Source organism: Columba livia, chromosome 3 (assembly GCF_036013475.1).
Source record: "Columba livia isolate bColLiv1 breed racing homer chromosome 3, bColLiv1.pat.W.v2, whole genome shotgun sequence".
Classification (NCBI taxonomy): Eukaryota; Metazoa; Chordata; class Aves; order Columbiformes; family Columbidae; genus Columba; species Columba livia.
This window is the reverse complement of record NC_088604.1, coordinates 93,608,870-93,627,952: the sequence shown is the minus strand read 5'-3', so window position 1 is coordinate 93,627,952 and position 19,083 is coordinate 93,608,870. Positions and strand designations below refer to the sequence as shown.

General features: G+C 38.7%; 1 protein-coding gene across 22 annotated transcripts in view; it reads right to left on the bottom strand.

Moving 5' to 3' along the window:
• The window catches only part of THADA (THADA armadillo repeat containing), a 167,798-nt gene that overhangs the window by 106,424 nt on the left and 42,291 nt on the right, over positions 1–19,083 (bottom strand). For 20 of the 22 annotated variants that reach the window (XR_010471580.1, XR_010471583.1, XR_010471582.1 and 17 more), the window contains 2 exons: positions 1,584–1,673; positions 71–202 (listed from right to left, as the gene is read on the bottom strand). Coding sequence is in view for 19 of the 22 variants with exons in the window: in XM_065058283.1 (XP_064914355.1) it covers positions 71–202; positions 1,584–1,673 (222 nt within the window). In the remaining 3 variants the exon portion in view is untranslated. Of the gene's footprint in view, positions 1–70; positions 203–1,583; positions 1,674–11,911; positions 12,137–16,657; positions 16,680–19,083 lie in introns of those variants that run through there. The other 2 variants (XM_065058295.1, XM_065058296.1) reach the window with 2 other exon arrangements.

The following is a 19,083-nucleotide window of genomic DNA, read 5'->3' as shown; positions in this document are numbered from 1 at the left end:
TAAAAGAAAAAACCCTAAAGATTCAAGAAATAAGTCCTACCACATGAAAACCACCACAAAATAACCTTACCTTATAATCAATGGGACAAACGGTGCCATGCTGAGCGCTGAGTAAGTGCCATCCATTGGAGATGGATACAGCCTCCCCAGGATTAAAAGCAAAAGGAACAAGCTAGGATGGATTTTCAACTCTTCAGCTTCACTAAATAAAACAGCAATACAAAGCATATGGTGAAAAAAGCATCCTCCAGCATGCTAGTCTTGAGACTCTTCCACACATAACATCCTTCTGTATTTCTGGTTCAAGGAGGTATGCCAGGCTGACCATTGCAAGAAAGTGCAAACCCTGCTGGGATCAAACAGCATCCAGTTCTCCTATGGCACCACTGGGACCCCCTCTATGAGGGCACTTCAGGCTGTGCTGCCTTCACCTGCCCACTTCATCCCAAGCCTCCTTTTTTCCTAATGACAGCGAGCTGCCTTGGCTTTCAAATAATATTAAAAACCAGCACAGATAATGTCTCTTTAGGAACTGAGAAAGCTGAGTTACAAAAAGATACTTAAAAAAAAAGTATTTTTTTCAGTTTGAAAGGGAATGTGTATTTAATAAACAGAAGGCTTTATTAAAGAATTATTCTTGTCAATGACACCAAGTGGCTACTACTCATACTGTAAAAACAATCAGAAATCCAAGTCAAAAAAGCTACACTTCTGGATTTATATAATGATTAATAATAAGATAAAGTGTTAATCTGCACCCAAAAAAAAGCATTCAAGGCCAACATTTCAGGCAGCAAATTTCTTTTTCAGTTTAAATACTCCCCAAAATCTTTCAGTGGTGACGCTGCCACCTTTCAAAGCATCAGGTAAAGCAGACAACTGCATAGAATATATACACGCACTTTTCTTAGAGCAGAGACTGCAAAACATGCAACAACTGGTAAAGCTCCTGCTCCAAAGTTGGATACTCAGGCCCATTAAACAAAAAGCTGAACCTCGCCCATAAATCAGCTGCTGAACTTCCACAGTTTATACCGCAGCATTTTAAGAAAAAACAAAGCCAGCACTGGTTTACTTTAAAAGTTCATGAACCTAGGGGCAACAGCATCAAACAATATCTCTCCTGCATTGATCAAACTGGAGTGCTCAGCCACCATTTGTGGAGTCCTGAGAAAGAGCTCAAGGACCTTCCCAGAGTCAGTGTCACAGGCTGGAACGTATTCATTTAGAGGCACATGAGGCCTATGACTCTGTATCACTTTAACACGTCAGGAAGTCTCATCCTTAAACACTAGACATAGTCAAACACCCAGTTTCTGTCTTCTCCTGAAAAATATACATTCTTTAACATCTGATCCAAGAAACACAGCAACTATGAATTGCTCGACGGGAGTTCATACTCCAGAGACCGACTGCAATGTGCAAAAGTTACAGGAAAAGAACCTTAGCAGAAGACACTGGAAAAACTACACCCTTTCAAGAAGCACTGATGAAAAGAGCAACGTTAATGTGTATGCAACACAACTCAGTTTAACCTTTTCATTGCACTTTACGTTTCAAAGCTTTTCAAGACATTGTCTTACCTGTTCAAAGTATTGGTTACAACCTCCAACTGTTTGAGAAGGAAAGGATAAAGACTTGGAAACCGAGAAAAAAACTCTCTTCCTGTCATTCTGCAGAAGGAAATGAAGAACAATTACAATTAGCATTCTGTGTAATTAGTCACACTCAAAATACCAGTTTACTTATTAGGTTTCTGATGCTACAGTGAACTCAGAGAGCCAGAAGAACCATGAACACATGATGAACTCCTTTCAAACAAGGCAAAATGTTTTCATTAAAAACGATGATACAGCATAGTTTACACAAGTTAAGTAACTCTGTCTGTATGTGTGCAGACTAACACTTTGTCAGCTAAACTGCTCATGCCTTTTTGGGTAATACAAATCTTAGCCCCTTAATCACACTAAAAAGAGAAGATATCGCAGCTTAAATTCTGGCACCATTTTAACAACATTCTGGTTGAACAAGAGAAGATTACACTTGCTCTAGTATGGCTCAGGAACTAAATTGCTAATAAAATACATTTCATATACATGTACTAACAGATGCTTATATTTTACTGACACCGAAAAGCATCTCGACAGTAACTCACAGAAGGTTTGTAATGGGCAGCAGCAGATGCATCTGACTTTGCATTAGCCTTCTTTACACACTGCTGCTTCCAGCACGTGGCACTTCCAGGCCAGTTTTGCTTGTACAGATGTAGCAACCACATTCAAACCAGAGCAAAGCACCAATACCTATCAGATTCATCATTAGCCAGACTTTGTAAGGCAGCGTAGTTCAAGCCACAAGCAGCAAACCAATCCGAGAAAAAAAACCAAACACCAAATAAAAATCTTCCGTATTTGTTTTATAATCTTCCAACTAGATAAAGGATGGCTTCAGGGTTTATAGGAAACCATTTAGCATTGTCTAAGCAAGAACCACTCAAATGTTAGAGTGGGGAGATTCTAATTAGACATATATGCTACACAGATCAAACAGATTTCCTTTAAAAATAAAGAGAGGGCCAACCATCTAAAAAAAGAAAGTTAACTGCATAGTTTACTTGCCACATGATCAACCAAGATTAAAAAGTCCATGTTAGTGTGACACCAATGCAAAGCTTCCAAACCAGCAGACAGATGTAGGTCTAGAAAAATAACATGATGAGACAGCGAGATCTAATTTGTGTAAAAATATGTACACAAAATAAAATAAAATAAAATCAGTCAAGAGTAAATCAGCACATGGCAAACATCAGCAGAGCTTCTTCCAGGACTCAGCTACCATAACATGTCTGAGCCACAGGCCACAGAATAAACACAGGGAAACCAGATCACTAGGTGGAAACAAATGTTCAGAGACAGAGGAGGCTTTCCGCAGGCACCTCAGAACAGCACAGTGAATTGCTCTAACTAAATGCATGACCAAAGATTCTGCAGTAGCTGCTGGAACTGCAAAGAAGATTTCAGTTCAGAACTTCAGACGGAAGCACTGGAACCCTGAATGAATATAAACTGAAGCCCTAATGAGGATGGCATAAAACACCAATACTGATCATCACTGGCTATTTAAGCAGAAAACACACAAGTAATTTCTTATCACACAATGTCAAAACATCTGCCTGACACCAAATGCTCCTAACATCCCATACTCAGATTCCAAAACTCCTGGCTTTCGTAGCTCATCTAACAGCTCCTTCAGAACAACTTATTTTTTGACACATACGTTGTGTAGCAGGTTGAAGATGTAAAAGTCAAACAGCACAAAACATAAGATCTTGATACATAAGAAAATATATCAAGTCAAACAGCCCATCTTACCAAGTTTGCATATGTAAAACACTAAAAACTCCATTAAAAATATATTAAAAAGCAAAGAAAAAAAATGCTGTGATACCTCCACCTCTTGCGCCACTGAATGCATGAAGCAAAAGCTGGGTTAAGTTTCCTATGGAACATGTGGCCACTGGTTAAAGGCATAAGAGAGAGGACTATGGGCAAGTAACACCTCACAGAAGTATAGTTGAACCAGCCTGTTTTTTATGTATTAAAAATTCAGTAACCAATTTTGAATCAATATTAAATAACGTGACTGAATATTCTTACAAAGCCTTAAAATCCTTTATAATTAGTGTGGTTTCATGAATCTTTTTGACAGGGAAAGAAAACGATAGCTACTGAAGTGGGTAACTTGCATAACCTCCCACTCAGTTTACTGCTCCACAGGGTTACGTGAGGGGAGAAGGCAATCTAATCAAAACCATTACTCAGCAGGATCTGCAGAAAAGATGCCCAAAGGCACTTTCAGAAAAAAAAGAAAGACACAACTGTCTGAGCAAACAAGCTGAGGAGGGACAATTTCATAGGGCCTCCAGTTCAGAGAGGAAACAAGAAAGACGACACATTAGCAGAAGCGCTATAAAATGCAAGGGGATTGGACTAGATGATCTTTTGAGATCACTTCCAATCCCTAACACTCTGTGATTCTGTGTTCTCAAAAGTACAGAGCACCGACTTAAATGTGAACCCACTACCTGGGGATGTCAAGGCAGGGAGATGCGCAACTGAAGTATCAGTAGAAAGCAAAATAGCTACACAGAGTCAAACATGGAAGTGTTAGTTCTTTGATTTTTGATTACTGACCGTGCTTGTTGCTCCTAGAAACACTACACATTATTAGGCACTCAAGTATTTGTGCGCACTATCTGATATGGGAACAACAAAAAAAATGCAGTGGTTCTGCTTTTCAAAACAGTTCATGGCACTACACCACGTATCTTCTATTAATTTCATCAAAAAATGTACTGCTTTTAAAAAATTAATACTAAGACTTTTTAGTGATGTAAACAGACTCATGCACGTGCATACACACCTAATTATGAGTTAGACTTCATAGTTAATAACCTGCCTATAGATTTAAAACAGGATAAGTCCTTGACATACCTATAAAGAAATATATCAATTAAATGTTGACTGAAACAATTAAAAAAAAAAAAAATCACTCCCAGGAGTTTTCACGGGGGTTTTCCTTGTTTTCTAAAATATCTCTAACAAGGAATGATAGATTTAAATTAAAAATATAGATAACTATCTTTCCATTAGTCACTGACACAGTTCAAACATGGATTTTTGGCAATGTAAGACCATAATTAAACCCTTAAAACAAACATTTTGCAGAACACAGGATTTTACAACTATTCACCCTAAGACATGTTTATAAGAGAAGTAATTGGGAAGAGCCTTAAGACACTAATATTTTTCCCCAAGTCCAGCTGAAATTATTTTTATATTGCTTCAGAGCTTGCCTTTGACAGTATGTTCAATCACAGGCTCTGCAAAAGCATTTTCTTTTTTCCTGTTAGTAACCCAAAGTAGCACAATTACACAATCCTTAATTTCAAATGGGATCACTGAAATCTAAACAATGGAGTAGTGGAAGATTATTTACTGAAATAGGAAGTATCGTAATGAAACAGAAAAGTTACCAGTGTGCTGCTGATGCTTACAATAAAATGCTTCTCCCCAGTGTAAATTGTCATTTAGGCATATGGTTGAAACGATGCTTAACGTCTAAAGGTTGAGAGATGGAAGCAGATTGTATCCTCTTAAATACACTTCCAAAAATAGTTTGTAAAATTGTATACATGCAGAATACTGTGGTACCTAAATAAAACAATATTTACGCCTCACATACACTGCAGCTTAACAATGCTAATGCTCTGTCATATGCAAGCAATTCTGCAGAAAAGCCAGATGACTGCATTAGAGTACAACCCATTCACAAAAGGTTCCATTTTGATGCCCAGAGACAGCAGTCACATTTAGCACTTTTCAGAAGAAAAGACTGACAATAAATGTTCATGTGGAAAGCGAAACATACGTGAGTTTCTTTCCCTTTTTAACTCAGGATTCCCATCTGAAGAGATGTTTCATTAACAAAACACAGTCATACAGATGTATCTCCTGTAGCATACAGAATCAAACTACACCCACCATTCCAAACTGTTCTCTGCATGCCCTTGAGTCAAACAAACTCTTTCCCACCTTTGCCTTCTCTAGAATTTATTTACGAAGGAAAGAAGGCTGTGATGACAGCAAGAAAAAGATTCCACAGAATATAGAGAAGTTACTCTCAAGGGATATGATACTGCAAAGGACAGAATCTCATTCCTAGCAGTGAGTGTTTGGAAGACAACAATGAATCACACATAAACAAAACAAGAAAAAAAAAAGCAACAACTAGTTGTAGTATTAAAAGTTACAACAAATGACACAATTGAAGTTAGACTGTAAATCTATAAAACTTTAAGGAAAAGGCTATTTTAAGCATGAACAAGAATATAGTTTACAGTGTTGATAAATTCTTCTTTAGGACAAATGCATAAAAGCAGTTTTACTTTTCTCTGAAATAACCTCAACCAGAAGCCCTTTATACTCTTGATTTTAGTAGTTCTTCCATTCATGTATCACTGGTTCTTTGGCTTTATCACTTTTCAGATTAGAACATGGGGTGGCTTACAGTAAGAAAGATCATGTTCTTACAACTTTCCATTTCATCTGCTTTGCTTGTGAAGACATTGGGTATCAAATTTCTAGAACCAAATTCACAAATGCCGCTGAGAACTGTGACATCTCCAGTTATTAAATACTACATTTGTCTGAGTAGCAACTTCATGCTGCATAATTCAAAGGTTGGTATCTATGTTTATATAACCAGTGTCTCTCTAAATAAATATTCCATCTTTATGCATAATGAGTGTGTAAATTATTTAATGGAATTTTTAAAAATGCATTTAAGAATTAAATTGTGGATGTTGCAATGTTCATTTTAAAGCTGTGCTGTACACTTAAAAGAATACTCTAGAAGATTAAAATTCTGCTGTGACTCTAGGGCAAATGTATCACTTTACTGTGACATGTGTCAAAGATTACCTGTTCTTTCATTTATTTTTCAGAAGAACTGAAGGCTTTATAACCTTGTATGCTGCTTTTAGTAACTGACATGTTAAAGAACATTTGCAGCGACTATGTGCATATTTGAGTTTAGCATAGGTGAGACTAGAGACAATTAATCTTCTGAGGGCAGCAAGGGTATTTGGTGCTCTTTTTGAACATCAATTTTTCTAACATATCAGGTACAAATGAGTGGCCAGATATGTAAAAGGGAAAAAAAATACAAAGAATATTTGTAAAAAGGAAAAGTAGAACTGGAATGTGAAAAAAAAAAAAAAATTATATATATAGACAGGCACATTTAGAGAGACCAAGACCAAGAATGTAGTTTTCACAAAACCACGTCATTCCTCTTTTAATTGTCTCATGTAAAATCTACTCTCACTACACCAATCCTTACATTGGAATCATTAACCATAATGCATCAAAGGATCCTTCATATTAAAGAGCAATAATATAGAAACAGAATCAAATTTACTCCTTGCACTGCAAGGACAACTGATACTGAAATCATTTAAAAACCAGGACTAAATTTGTAAAATCAGGAAAAACTGATTTATTAAGATAATCCACATTTTACATATTTGTTTCTTTTGCCTTTGTTAAATTATGAAAAATACAGCACAGCTTAACTAGTCTAGTTTTTAATTACCCATCCTGACATTCATTTTCTATCTCTGACCCTTACCACTTGTTAAGTGGCTAGATCCTGCATAAAATATGTGAAGTTTATTTCCCTGTTAACAAAGATACACTTCAGAAGCATAATCTTAAAATAAATGGAAAACATTTTCTTCAGCTATACAAAAAAGAAAGTTGTCGAGCTACTCTCCATGATATTTGGGAAGTCATGGCAGTCAGGAGAAGTCCCCAGTGACTGAAAAAAGGAAACATTGCACCCATTTTTAAAATGGGTAGAAAGGAGGATCCTGTCAGCCTCACCTCTGTGCCTGGAAAGACCATGGAACAGATCCTCCTAGAAATCCTGCTAAGGCACATGGAGGACAGAGAGGTGACAGCCAGCACAGCTTCACCGCAGCCAAGTCCTGCCTGACCAACCTAGTGGCCTTCTACAATGGACTAACCCGCATCAGTGGTTAGAAGGACTATGAATATTGTCTATCTGACCTTCTGTAAGCCTTTCACATGGTCCCTCACAACACCCTTCTCCCTAAATGGGAGAGATAAGGATTTGATGGGTGGACTGTTCAGTGAATGAGGAACTGGCTGGATGGTCACATCCAGAGAGTAGCGGTCAACGGCGCAATGTCTGGATGGACATCAGTAACAAGTCATGTCCCTCAGGAGTCCATACTGGGACCAATACTGTTTAATATCTTCATCAATGACACAGACATAGGAACTGAGTGCACCCTCAGCAAGTTTGCAGATGACACCAAGCTGGGTTGTGCAGCTGACACACCTGAGGGATGGGATGCCATCCAGAGGGACCTGGACAAGCTCGAGAAGTGGGCTCATGCAAACCTCATGAGGTTCAACAAGGCCAAGTGCAAGGTCCTGCACCTGGGTCAGGGCAACCCCCAGTATCCGTACAGGCTGGGGGATGAAGGGATTGAGAGCAGCCCTGCCGAGAAGGACTTGGGGGTACTGGTGGATGAAAGGTTGGACATGAGCTGGCAATGTGTGCTGGCAGCCCAGAAGGCCAATTGTATCTTGGGCTGCATCAAAAGGAGCATGGCCAGCAGGTCAAGGGAGGTGATTCTGTCCCTTTGCTCTGCACCTGGAGTCCTGTGTCCAGCTCTGGGACCCTCAGCACAGGAAAGACATGAACCTGTTGGAGAGGAGCCAGAGGAGGCCACCAAGATGGTCAGAGGGCTGGAACAGCTCTGCTAGGAAGACAGACAGAGTTGGGGTTGTTCAGCCTGGAAAAGGGAAGGCTCTGGGGAGACATTGTGCCTTTGAGTACTAAAAAGGGCCTACAAGAAAGATGGGGACAGACTTTTTAGCAGGGCCTGTTGTGACAGGACAAGGGGTGATGGTTTTAAACTGAAGGGGAGATTCAGGCCAGACACAAGGAAGAAATGTTTTACAATGAGGGTGGTCAAACACTGGCCCAGGTTGCCCAGAGAGGTGGTAGATGCCCCATCCCTGGGAATATTCAAGGCGAGGCTGGACAAGGCTCTGAACAACGTGATCTAGCTGAAGATGTCCCTTGGAGTTGGACTAGTTGATCTCTGAAGGTCCTTTCCAACCCAAACTACTCTATGATTCTATGAAAAAATTGACGACGTTTTATACTGAGGTTGTGGTAAAGACAAAGCTAATTCAGATACACTTTAAAGAATTTTTTGCTCCTTAATACTACTAAAGAATATGACAATCAGCTGCATTTCATGACAGGACAACTAATGGTAATGGTTATAGAAAACAGAAGTTACCCTAACTGAAGGGAAAGCAAAACTTAAAGAACTTACGCCATTCAACTCAAAGGATAATTTATTATCTTGGATATTAAGAACATAGCAAGACAGTATAACATACAACAAAGGAATTAAATATGTAACATTTTAAATTATTCAAAAGTGCTGGTAAGGACAATGATTCAGAAAACTGCAGATTGCTATGCTGGCTTCAAAAATATACAGAGATTAAGCGAAAAAATAAACTTGAAAAAGAGAACAGCTACAGATAAGAGAATAAGATAAAGTGGAATGAAGTGCAATGTGCAAAAACGTTAGAAAGTAGATCGTGCCAACCTAGCCCATACCTTATCTAAGAATGGTAACTATATTACTAGACAGAGGAAATCAAACAGTTGTAGTCACAGAAGTCTGCCAAATGTTATCTCAACAAATGAAATGTTTGAAATCTGCACATTTTTAAATCAAATTTGGTTCAAAGGAAAAAGCAGGGCAGCTCCAGCTTGGAACAGAGATCCAGTTCTCATATGGTACCTTCAAAGCTAAAAACTATAGGCTTTCTGTGAGGCACAGAAAGCGGCACAAAGAAGACATCCCACAATGTAGGCTGAGGAAACATCTACAGAAAGTCCACAGTGAAACTACAGCTTTGGTTTAACAGATTAAACTCTAATGTAATCTCTGTGAGTGGCAGTAAAATATCTGACACACTGCAATTAGGGTACGTTGTCAGATAAACCATTTTAAGTTAGAGAAGGAATGGGACTTAAAAAAAAAAGACGACCCAAAAAGGACATGTTTCAAGTTGATTCTTCGTGGACCTAACCTATTCTTGAGACCAATACAATTACTTTAATTGAAGACCATAGTAAAAGAGTTAGGAGTATGCAAATGAAAATCCATCAATGAAATAAGAGTTATGAAACATTTTCTGTAGAGAGGGACATAAAATTATCAGCAGATAAAAAGACTGCATATACAAGGACTAATTAAAAACTGTGTTACAACTTAGAAGCTCACCAGCTGGAAATAGCAAAAGGATCCAAGCATATTAGTCGGTACCTTGAATCCCTCACCAAGAGGACAAAAGGCAAATGTGATCCTGTAACACATGAACCCTGAGACAGCGTGTACGGACAAGGAAGAAGTAACGCCACTCTCCAACAATCAGGTAGGACACAAACTGGAATAAATCACAGCTAGCATTCGGCTAAGAGAGACACTTGAAAAAAGCTGCTCACATGACCAAAGGAATATAGAGCAAATTTGCTGAGAGGAGATTTTAAAACCTCAGTGTGTTTTGACTGGCAAATTTAGCACAGATGGGATATATGACTGGCATCCACAAATACCTCAAGGAAAGCACTGGGAGGGAAAATAATTATTTAAAATAGAGGACAATGCTGGCATAAGAACAAATGAGTATTAAACAGCTATGAATAAATACACACTGCAAGTTAATTTTCTAATGATCAAAGCAGTAAGATCCTTCAGAAGTTTTACTTGGGAAGGTGGTATATTCAGAGAGTCTTCCTGCAGAAATGTGAAAAATCAAATTGTTTTTAAGATATTATTTGATTGGTTTACAAAAGGAATAGTACAACAAGCTTGTTTATGAAAAGAAATGAGTCAATGTACTGGCAGGACACTTACTACTGTGTGCCTCTGTGATTCTGTTGGAAGTTCCAACCCTTTCCTAAAGTTAAAACACACGCAGTTCAACTGGTGCTGAACTGTTGTTAAGAAGTATACCAAGATTAGCAACAAGTAACTTCAAAATCTTACCCGATGTCATCGATTGGACTAAGACTGTGTGCAAGCAGATTCCAAAATGCACACTGGATGAGTATGAAAAAATTTCTAGAACTTCCTTCCAGAAGGTCTAAGGCAGATACCAATCACCCTTAAAAACTGGTGTTTCACTCCTTTTAAAACAACATTGAACTCTGCAGCATGTTTCTGGAAAAATGAACATGTGGTTCACACCCAAAAAAACAAAAAACAAGCTTCCAAAAGAATTGCGGATTTCACTTGACTTGAGAAAAAGAGGAGCAGAATTTTAAATTTATTCTAAGATTATCCCATTATGGTCAGCCCAAGGTGCTAATCGATTAATTCCATGGCAAGCACTATAACTACAGTTTTTGTAAGGGTGTACGCACTACTGAAAGGCTCCAAACTTGCCAGGTTTCAGAGTTTCAGGTCCACAAAGAAGTAACTGACAGAGAAACTAACCTAAAGAAAGTTGCCAATAAATGCACAGAGTCCAGCAGTCTGGTGAACATTCAAATAAATGAAACTCAGATTCATGACAATTGATAAAATAATTCTAATCATTTCAAAATCATTCATAGAATCTGTTTTTTCTTATTTCTTGGAGAAAACAGTTAAGATACATTTGTATTAAGGCAGAAAACTGTAAAATGGACCAGAAAATGTTGTACTTGTTAAACGAGTTGAGCTTCACTCAGCTTTCTCATTTGGAAGTTGAAAGAGTACAGCTTGGATAAACAAAGCATTTGGGCTGGACCACCAGGCCCAAAGGGTATCAATGGTTCAGTGTTTGGTTGTTGGCTGGTAACCAGTGGAATATTCCACAGGTCAATTCTTGGGGGACTTACATCCTTCAACATTTTTATCAGCACCATGGTTGAGGAAATAGAAGGCACCCTCTGCAGATCTGCAGACAACACTGAATTAGAGGGAGTGGATGAAACAACAAATAGTAGAAGTTTAGTCTAGATAGACCTTGAGAAGCTTGAGGCTTGGGCCAACAGAAACCTCATGCAGTTCAGCACAGAGAAATACAAAATTTTGCACCTGGTCTGTATAACCCTGAGCATCAGCTGAGGCTGAAACCCAACTGGCTCAGTCACAGTCCCACAGGAAAGAACCTGGGGGTTACAGTGGATGCCAAGCTCAGCACGAGCCAACAGCACGTCCCCACGGCAAACAGGGCAAACCACAGACTGGACCACGTTCATTAGGATGAACGCAGCAACACATCAAGGGAAATTATTATATTACCCTCCTCTATTTGGCACAGTGAGGCTGTACGTGGAATCCTCCATCCGGTTTTGGGGTGCCAGGTTTAGAAGAGATGAGAAGAAACAGGAGAGGGTCCAGCAAACAGCTGCTCAGATGGACAGGGACTAGAATACATGCCCTATGAGAAGCTGCTGAAGGAGCCAGGTTTGTTCTGTTTTGACAAAGATGAGTTCCAGGGAAGACGCGAGAGCAGCCAACAACCACCTGAAGGAATCAAAGATTAGAGAGCTAAACCTCTTGCAATAGTTGCAGATGGTATAGAGAGGACCAATGGTCATAAATCATAGCTTGGGAGTTTTAAGTTGGGTAACAGGAAAAAAAATCTGCACTTACCATGGGAACGAAGCTTTGGAACATGTTACTCAGAGTGATTGTGAAATCTCCATCCTTGGAGGTTTTTAACTCATCCAAAGCCACTGCTGATCTGATCTAGCACTTCCCACAGTCATACTTGGAACAGGAATCAGGGAAACAGGACCAAGAGAACCCTGTAAAGTTTGTACTATTCCACATAGCTACTTCCCACTCCAGCTCCATGGTTCTAACCTTGTCCTCTGAACAGAGCAGTGTTTTTCATGTCTTCCTGGACTTGTTGGCCATCACTAGCTACTGCAATTACAGTAAACAACAGCTCCTGCTAAGTTAGTCACTTGGTCTTCACTTCAGCACAAAGTATTCTTTTTGTCACAATGTCAACTAGTATTTAAAGTAGTAGCTTGATGTGAAATAAAAATTTTGTTTAAATTCCAGAATGGTACATATTTATGAAAGCTCTTGATTAGCAGCCCCTCTGGATCACAACCATCACCAGCATTCTTACTAAAAGACGAGAACAATAACAACAGACAAGTTCCTTTAGAAAAAAAAGATTACATATAAATTTTAAGCGTTCATTTCCAACAATTTTGTTTTAAAGAACTTTTCTAAGAGTTAAATTCCTGAAAACACATCCTGTCTCAGGAGTCATGACAAGCTGCTTTCAAATATTTCACATGCATAAGAGGATTTTAGTGCTCCCACAGAAGACAAAATGACCATGTAATTTTTTTAAGGAGGCTTGAAAAGCCACAATGAAGCCTGGAAAAAACAACTGTGAAAATCTGGTGCAATATATCAGCTAATAAGCCGAAGGGCAAGGATATAAAATACTGTTGCATACTTGTTTTTCTAGGCCTAATATGTCACAGGACACCTCTTCAGTGACGAGAAGGGCCAACTTTTCTATAACCACATTGCGTTAGTTACAAAAACAATTCAGATTTCATTTCTACCCCATGCGAAATGAAAAACCAATATGAAGGCGAAAGAAGAATCATTATAAAGATGTGAGGTTTGCACCTTTGATAAAGATGTGGTGACTCGACACCTTCAATAAATCTAACATTTGTTTTGTTAGGAATTAGAAAATACTTAAATCCCAGAACAGTAAGCAAAATAGTTCAAGTTCACTGACTTGAAAAAACATTCTTTTATGCTGCACAGCCCTAAAATAAATACTTAAAAGGAACTAAGAATATGCCACTATATCTTAGCTTTCATTTTCCTTCAGATAGAAGTGCTAGAATAAACATTCTTATTAGTTTACGTTGCTGTGTTTTTATGAGGTTAATAACTGAACTGTCAATCAAGGCCTGTATAAATACAGTAGTTAAATACCTTCTGCTTTAGAAGCACTTTTATTTACAAGAGAGCTAGCCAAGATTTCCAAAGGACTGCACGGTCTGGTTTACTTTGATCTCTTAAGTACAAGTTTCTTTATACCTCTTGTTTCCCTATTTATTATACCCTTTGTGTAATCAAGTATGGAAAGAGCACCTGTGTAGTACAAATATTTCGGGAAAAGTGTGACTGAGAGGAATAATTACACAACACACAGTTTACTAAAATAATCTGTAAGGTCCTTTTCCAAGAGCACTTTTGTTGCTATCCTAGCAAGAGAAGTCTACAATGAGCTCAGAATAAAAATAGCGGAACATCGCTTAAACCCCCTCGTCACAGATGCAACCTGGTACCTATATCAACATGTTAATCAACACTGTAAATCTGAAATACATTCATAAACATGTCTACATATATCCATATATAAAAACTATATAGAAAACATAGTTTAAAATAAAATAATTATGTATTATATGTAAAATATATACTTTTAAAACCTTTTTTTAGAAAGCTGAACTTTGTACATGCATGAGTTTGCACAAGTGTATGTACATACATGTGTATACACACAGAGAAACAAAATCAAGAGATATGCATATATCTCCAGAAAATCTCCAAGAACTTTCTTCAACCACTTCCTATATAACTATTATCTTCAAAACCCTGCCATAAATTTAGCACTGTGAATTCTACCTCCAAAGAACCCACACACTTTCTCTCTGTCTGGGACTATTTTCTAAGTGTAACTGCTTCTTACTTACTATGGTGAAGTTAATGAACACGTGATGTGTCTGTCCATCATGCATGGAACAAAACTGAGTAATTGTATCAGCTCATACTGATGAAAACTTTCATCGCTACAGCAGGAACAAAATCATCTACTCATGTAGTTAGGTTTAGAGTAATTTTTGTTTTACTGAATGCACTTTACTCACTTGGTAGAAAGAAGCATTAACATTATGCCCCTAATTTATTTAAAACAAGTGAATGGACTGAAGTTACCTCAGGCCAGCACATCTATTTTTAGGATGTTTGACTTTGGGCAAACTTTCATTCAGGTCACTTTACCATGTTCATCTTCCTATTTTCTGGCTCTGACTTAAGACAGAGTGTTATGAAGATCCTCCCTGTTCAGGAGAACACAGATACACACTTGCACACCAGTGCATTAAGTGTGTGTTTAGGTCCTAGAGGTTTGACCTGGATTTATGTGGGTTAATGTTTTTCTTACTCTGTATATACAAAATAAAACCTTGAAGTAAAAATAGTTCTGTGGATTTTAGGTATTTCAGACAGATAAACACACTGCGTTCCTAAAAATCAGGAGAAACCATATAGACACAGAGCATCCTCAGCCTCAAGGAGAACAGTCTCTATTTTCTGCTGCAAGGGATTTTAGATAGTTTTAGATTAGACTTGTAAAACAAACAGAATTCAAGTAACAGCGCAGAGGGAAACAGATTTCTTTAGAAGCTTGTTTTCAATTTGTGTGTTTCTGCACAAAACTTTCATAAATTTTACCTGCGATTCATGAGTTAACAGCACCTTATAATCATTATTCCTATTATAAAGGTACTTAGAAATAGGACTCCTATTCAAAATCATGTTTAAATAAGCATATTGTTATTGAACTATTAATCAGTAAAAACTGTAACGGTTATCTGAGTCAGCCTGAACTTTTGCATGTTTTCTTGAGACAGTCCTGAGATTAAGTCTTCTAAATCTGTCAAAGTCAATTAAAAGAAAAAAAAAGAGCCAGAACATTAAAAACAAAGAAGTTGAGCAAAATAAAAGTGGCCTATTTTTGGCATACAGAAGGGGGAGGGATTTCTTTCTAACAAAAACAACCCCCTCACAAGACCATGTACTGTACCAAGTCCTGAATAACTACTTTGCAAGCATTCACTGGGACAACTAAGGGGGCACAGAGGGAACAGGCTGCAAAACGTGGCACAGAAGGAGCTACAGGAAAAAGACACGGGGCATTTAAATGGTTCAGTCATCTTGTGAAACCTCACTGTCACTGACCCAGTGTTTCAACTGAAGAGCTGCAACAGCATGAGGTTGCCAGACAAAACCCATTAGGGAATCAGTAACACGATCCAGGATAAACCAATCCCAGCCCTCCCCTCCGCAGTACGCTGTCCAAGAGGCTCAGAGCTCAGAGGCCAGTTTTGTGAACCAGATCATACACGCTCTGTCCTGTGGGAGCCGGAAAAAGAGGCTCCGCATGCTGCCGTCCCACCTGCGGACCCATCGCTGCCCTCAGCATCCTCATGTGTAGCTGGACCTCACCTACCACCAGGACTTCTGCCAGTGGGGTGTCTCCAAGTCCACACTGAGCGTTCATGGGCTGGAGTCAACCTGGGTATCACCTCTAGGGACACACTCCTCAGGGCTATCCGATTTTACAACACTGATGTGCCATTACAGCTTGACCATGTTAGTGTCACCAAAGTTTCTTCCAGCTTATCCCAAAATACTACTGGCCACTTCTCTGTGGGCAACAAAGACCCAGCTCAGAAGTCCTATCAGAGCCCAGTATGATGCACTGAAAACATCTAATGAAGTTGCTGTTAAGACTGACAAAACATCATTGATGTAAGACAGATTTTTCACCTGTTAAGTTAGAAATATTGGAAGTGTTAGTTTGCCAGATGTGGAACGTTTAATAAGAATGATGTACTTTAGGTACTTTAAGCTGAAACCCTAGAGAAGCTTAGTGAAGAGGAAGATAATACCGGAATCATTTAATTGAGGGATAATATTATGAAAACTGAGGTTTGCATTGGAACAGCCGATTTGCAGTATCTTCCTCTAACTCTTCACAGTGTAAAATGAAATTATTTATGGTTTTAAGCCCCTCAGTATTCATACAGAACCTTAAAGAAAAAGTACAGGTCAATTCAGGAGGAAAGAAAGGCAACTTAAGCATTTTTAAAAGTTAACTTGGCTTTACTCAGTGACCTTCAAACGTACAAGCAGCCACTTACTGAGAAGTGCTGAACACTCAACTTGCAATAGAAACAAAAGCAGAGGGCAGTCATGCATGTTGACCACCTCACAGCCAAGTATGCATCTTCAAAACCTGTTCAGACATACATAGTGTTCATCTTACTATAAGTCAAAAGATAAGTTTCTCCTTTCCAACTGCTTGAAGTTATTGGCAGTCATTAACATTTACTGATTGCTATCAATGAAAATAAAGACTTCAAGAAATACTTAGTACATGGCAATTAAAGTTATTCTTTTCTTTTCAGATATATCTAAAACAGCACTGAGAATATGGCAGTATTCATACTCAATTTCCTAACAGCATAACTCCACAGAAAACATGTGTTCACAGCTAAGTATTTTTCTGCATGTGTTTTCCCTTCATTAGAGTCTAAAAAATAGGAACCACTCTCCCCCCCCCCGCAAACATAAATATATACACCAGTTACGTCATGTAAAAATAACCAGGTTCCACTGTACCATTTCAGCCTTGCTTAAAAAAATGCTTTTTAATCAAAGAGTTGAAGCTTTTCCTTCCTGGAACCTCCTCCACCAAGGTGATATGCTAAGGGAATCCCCCCCACCATCCTTTCTTTTAACCTCAGCCACTACCTGAGGCTATTGTTTAATCTTTCTGAGGACTTTGCAACATTTATATTCCAACTCAAAAAACTCCAGTTTCAGATAAGGCAGGATGATCCTTTATTATTTTAAAGACTAAAGTTTGTCCTAAGTCAAATGGGAAGTTACCTCAAAGGCAATTTCTGATCATGCTCATCCCTTGTCTAGTGACCAAGCAATGGCAGCTTTAATCAGCCCCAGACTACAGATCAAAAAGGTCTCTGATGTGTGTGTGGGCGCAGCACTGGACTGCAGATCACTGGTCTGGACTCCAGTTTTATACATAGCATCACAGAATTGTTTAGGTTGGAAAAGACTTTTAAGATCATCAGGTCCAACCATTAACCTAACACTGTCAAGTCCATCACTAAACCATGTCCCTAAGCACCACATCTACACATCTTGAAATCCCTCCATGTTTGGTGACTCCACCACTTTACTGGGCAGCCTGTTCCATTCCCTGACAACTCTTTCCATGAAGAATTTTTTCCTAATATCCAATCTAAGCCTGCCTTGGTGCAACTTGAGGCCCTTTCCTCTCCTTGTATCACTTAATACTCGGGAGAAGAGACCAACACCCTCCATGCTACAACCTCTTTTCAGGTAGTTGCAGAGAGTGATAAGGTCTCTCCTCAGCCTCCTTTTCTCCAGGCTGAACAGCCCCAGTTTCCTCAGCTGCTCCTCATCCGACTTGTGCTCCAGAACCCCTCACCAGTCTCGTCACCCTCTGAACTCTCTCCAGCACCTCAGTGTCTCTCCTGTAGTGAGAGGCACAAAACTGAACACAGGATTCAAGCTGGGGCCTCACCAGTACTGAGTATCATGGCAAAATCACTTCTCTAGTCCTGATGGCCATACCGTTTCTGATACGAGCCAGGATGCTGTTGGCCTTCTTGGCCACCTGGACACACTGCTGGCACATATGCAGAGCGCTGTCAATCAAGACCCCCATGTCCTTTTCCACCAGGCAGCATACAAATGCATATATAGATGTGTGTGCGTCTAAGAATTTAGGTGTAAGTGTCACTAGTACTACTGTAACTCATTTAGGCAGAATTCCTCGACGATGAGAAATTTAATTACATTTCAAAATTAATTTCAGTTATCTTTATATGTAACTTACTTTGATTTTCATGTACACATATGCATTACCTATCACAATTTATATTTCATTTTCTTTTTAAAATCTCTTCATCTCAAGACATCATAATATTTCATGTGATGAATACTCATGCTCAACTAGAGCAAACATTTACTTTAGAAGATTTGCAATCCATAGCAACGCCAACAGAAAAAAAAAATCCAAGAAAAACACAGAATTATTAAGCATACATTACACTCCAGCTTTTTTAAAAGTGTGCAGAATCAGCAAACCTACACTGTATGTAGGTTGACTGCTCAAGAAAATGAAATGGTTATTTAACCAAAGCATGAGAGGCAGAACTCATCAGCCTACAGAACCCACTGCCATTCAAAGCCCAACTTCAATCAATGTGCATTACACCAAGCGCCATACTCGGGTCTTCACCATGAACCTCAGAGCGGTGCTTCCAGGGCAGCCAGTGGAAAGCACACCTGTACTTTGTATTTATGTGGCGAGAATTTCATTCCAAGCCTTGTAGATTAGAAATTATCATAATATTTAAGGAAATTATATTCCCAAATCAAATATACAAAAAAAAAAATAAAAATAAAATAAAGTCCCCCTACAGGTAAGCGTTAACAGGACCATTTTTAAAATGTCAGTTATCTGGAATTTAAAGTATCATTTAGCCAAATACACACACTCTTAGAGCAGCATTAGTTGTTTTCATACCGTCTCTCTCAGAAAGAGAGCCCAGACAAAATTTGTTTCGAACTTTCTTTTCACTACAAAG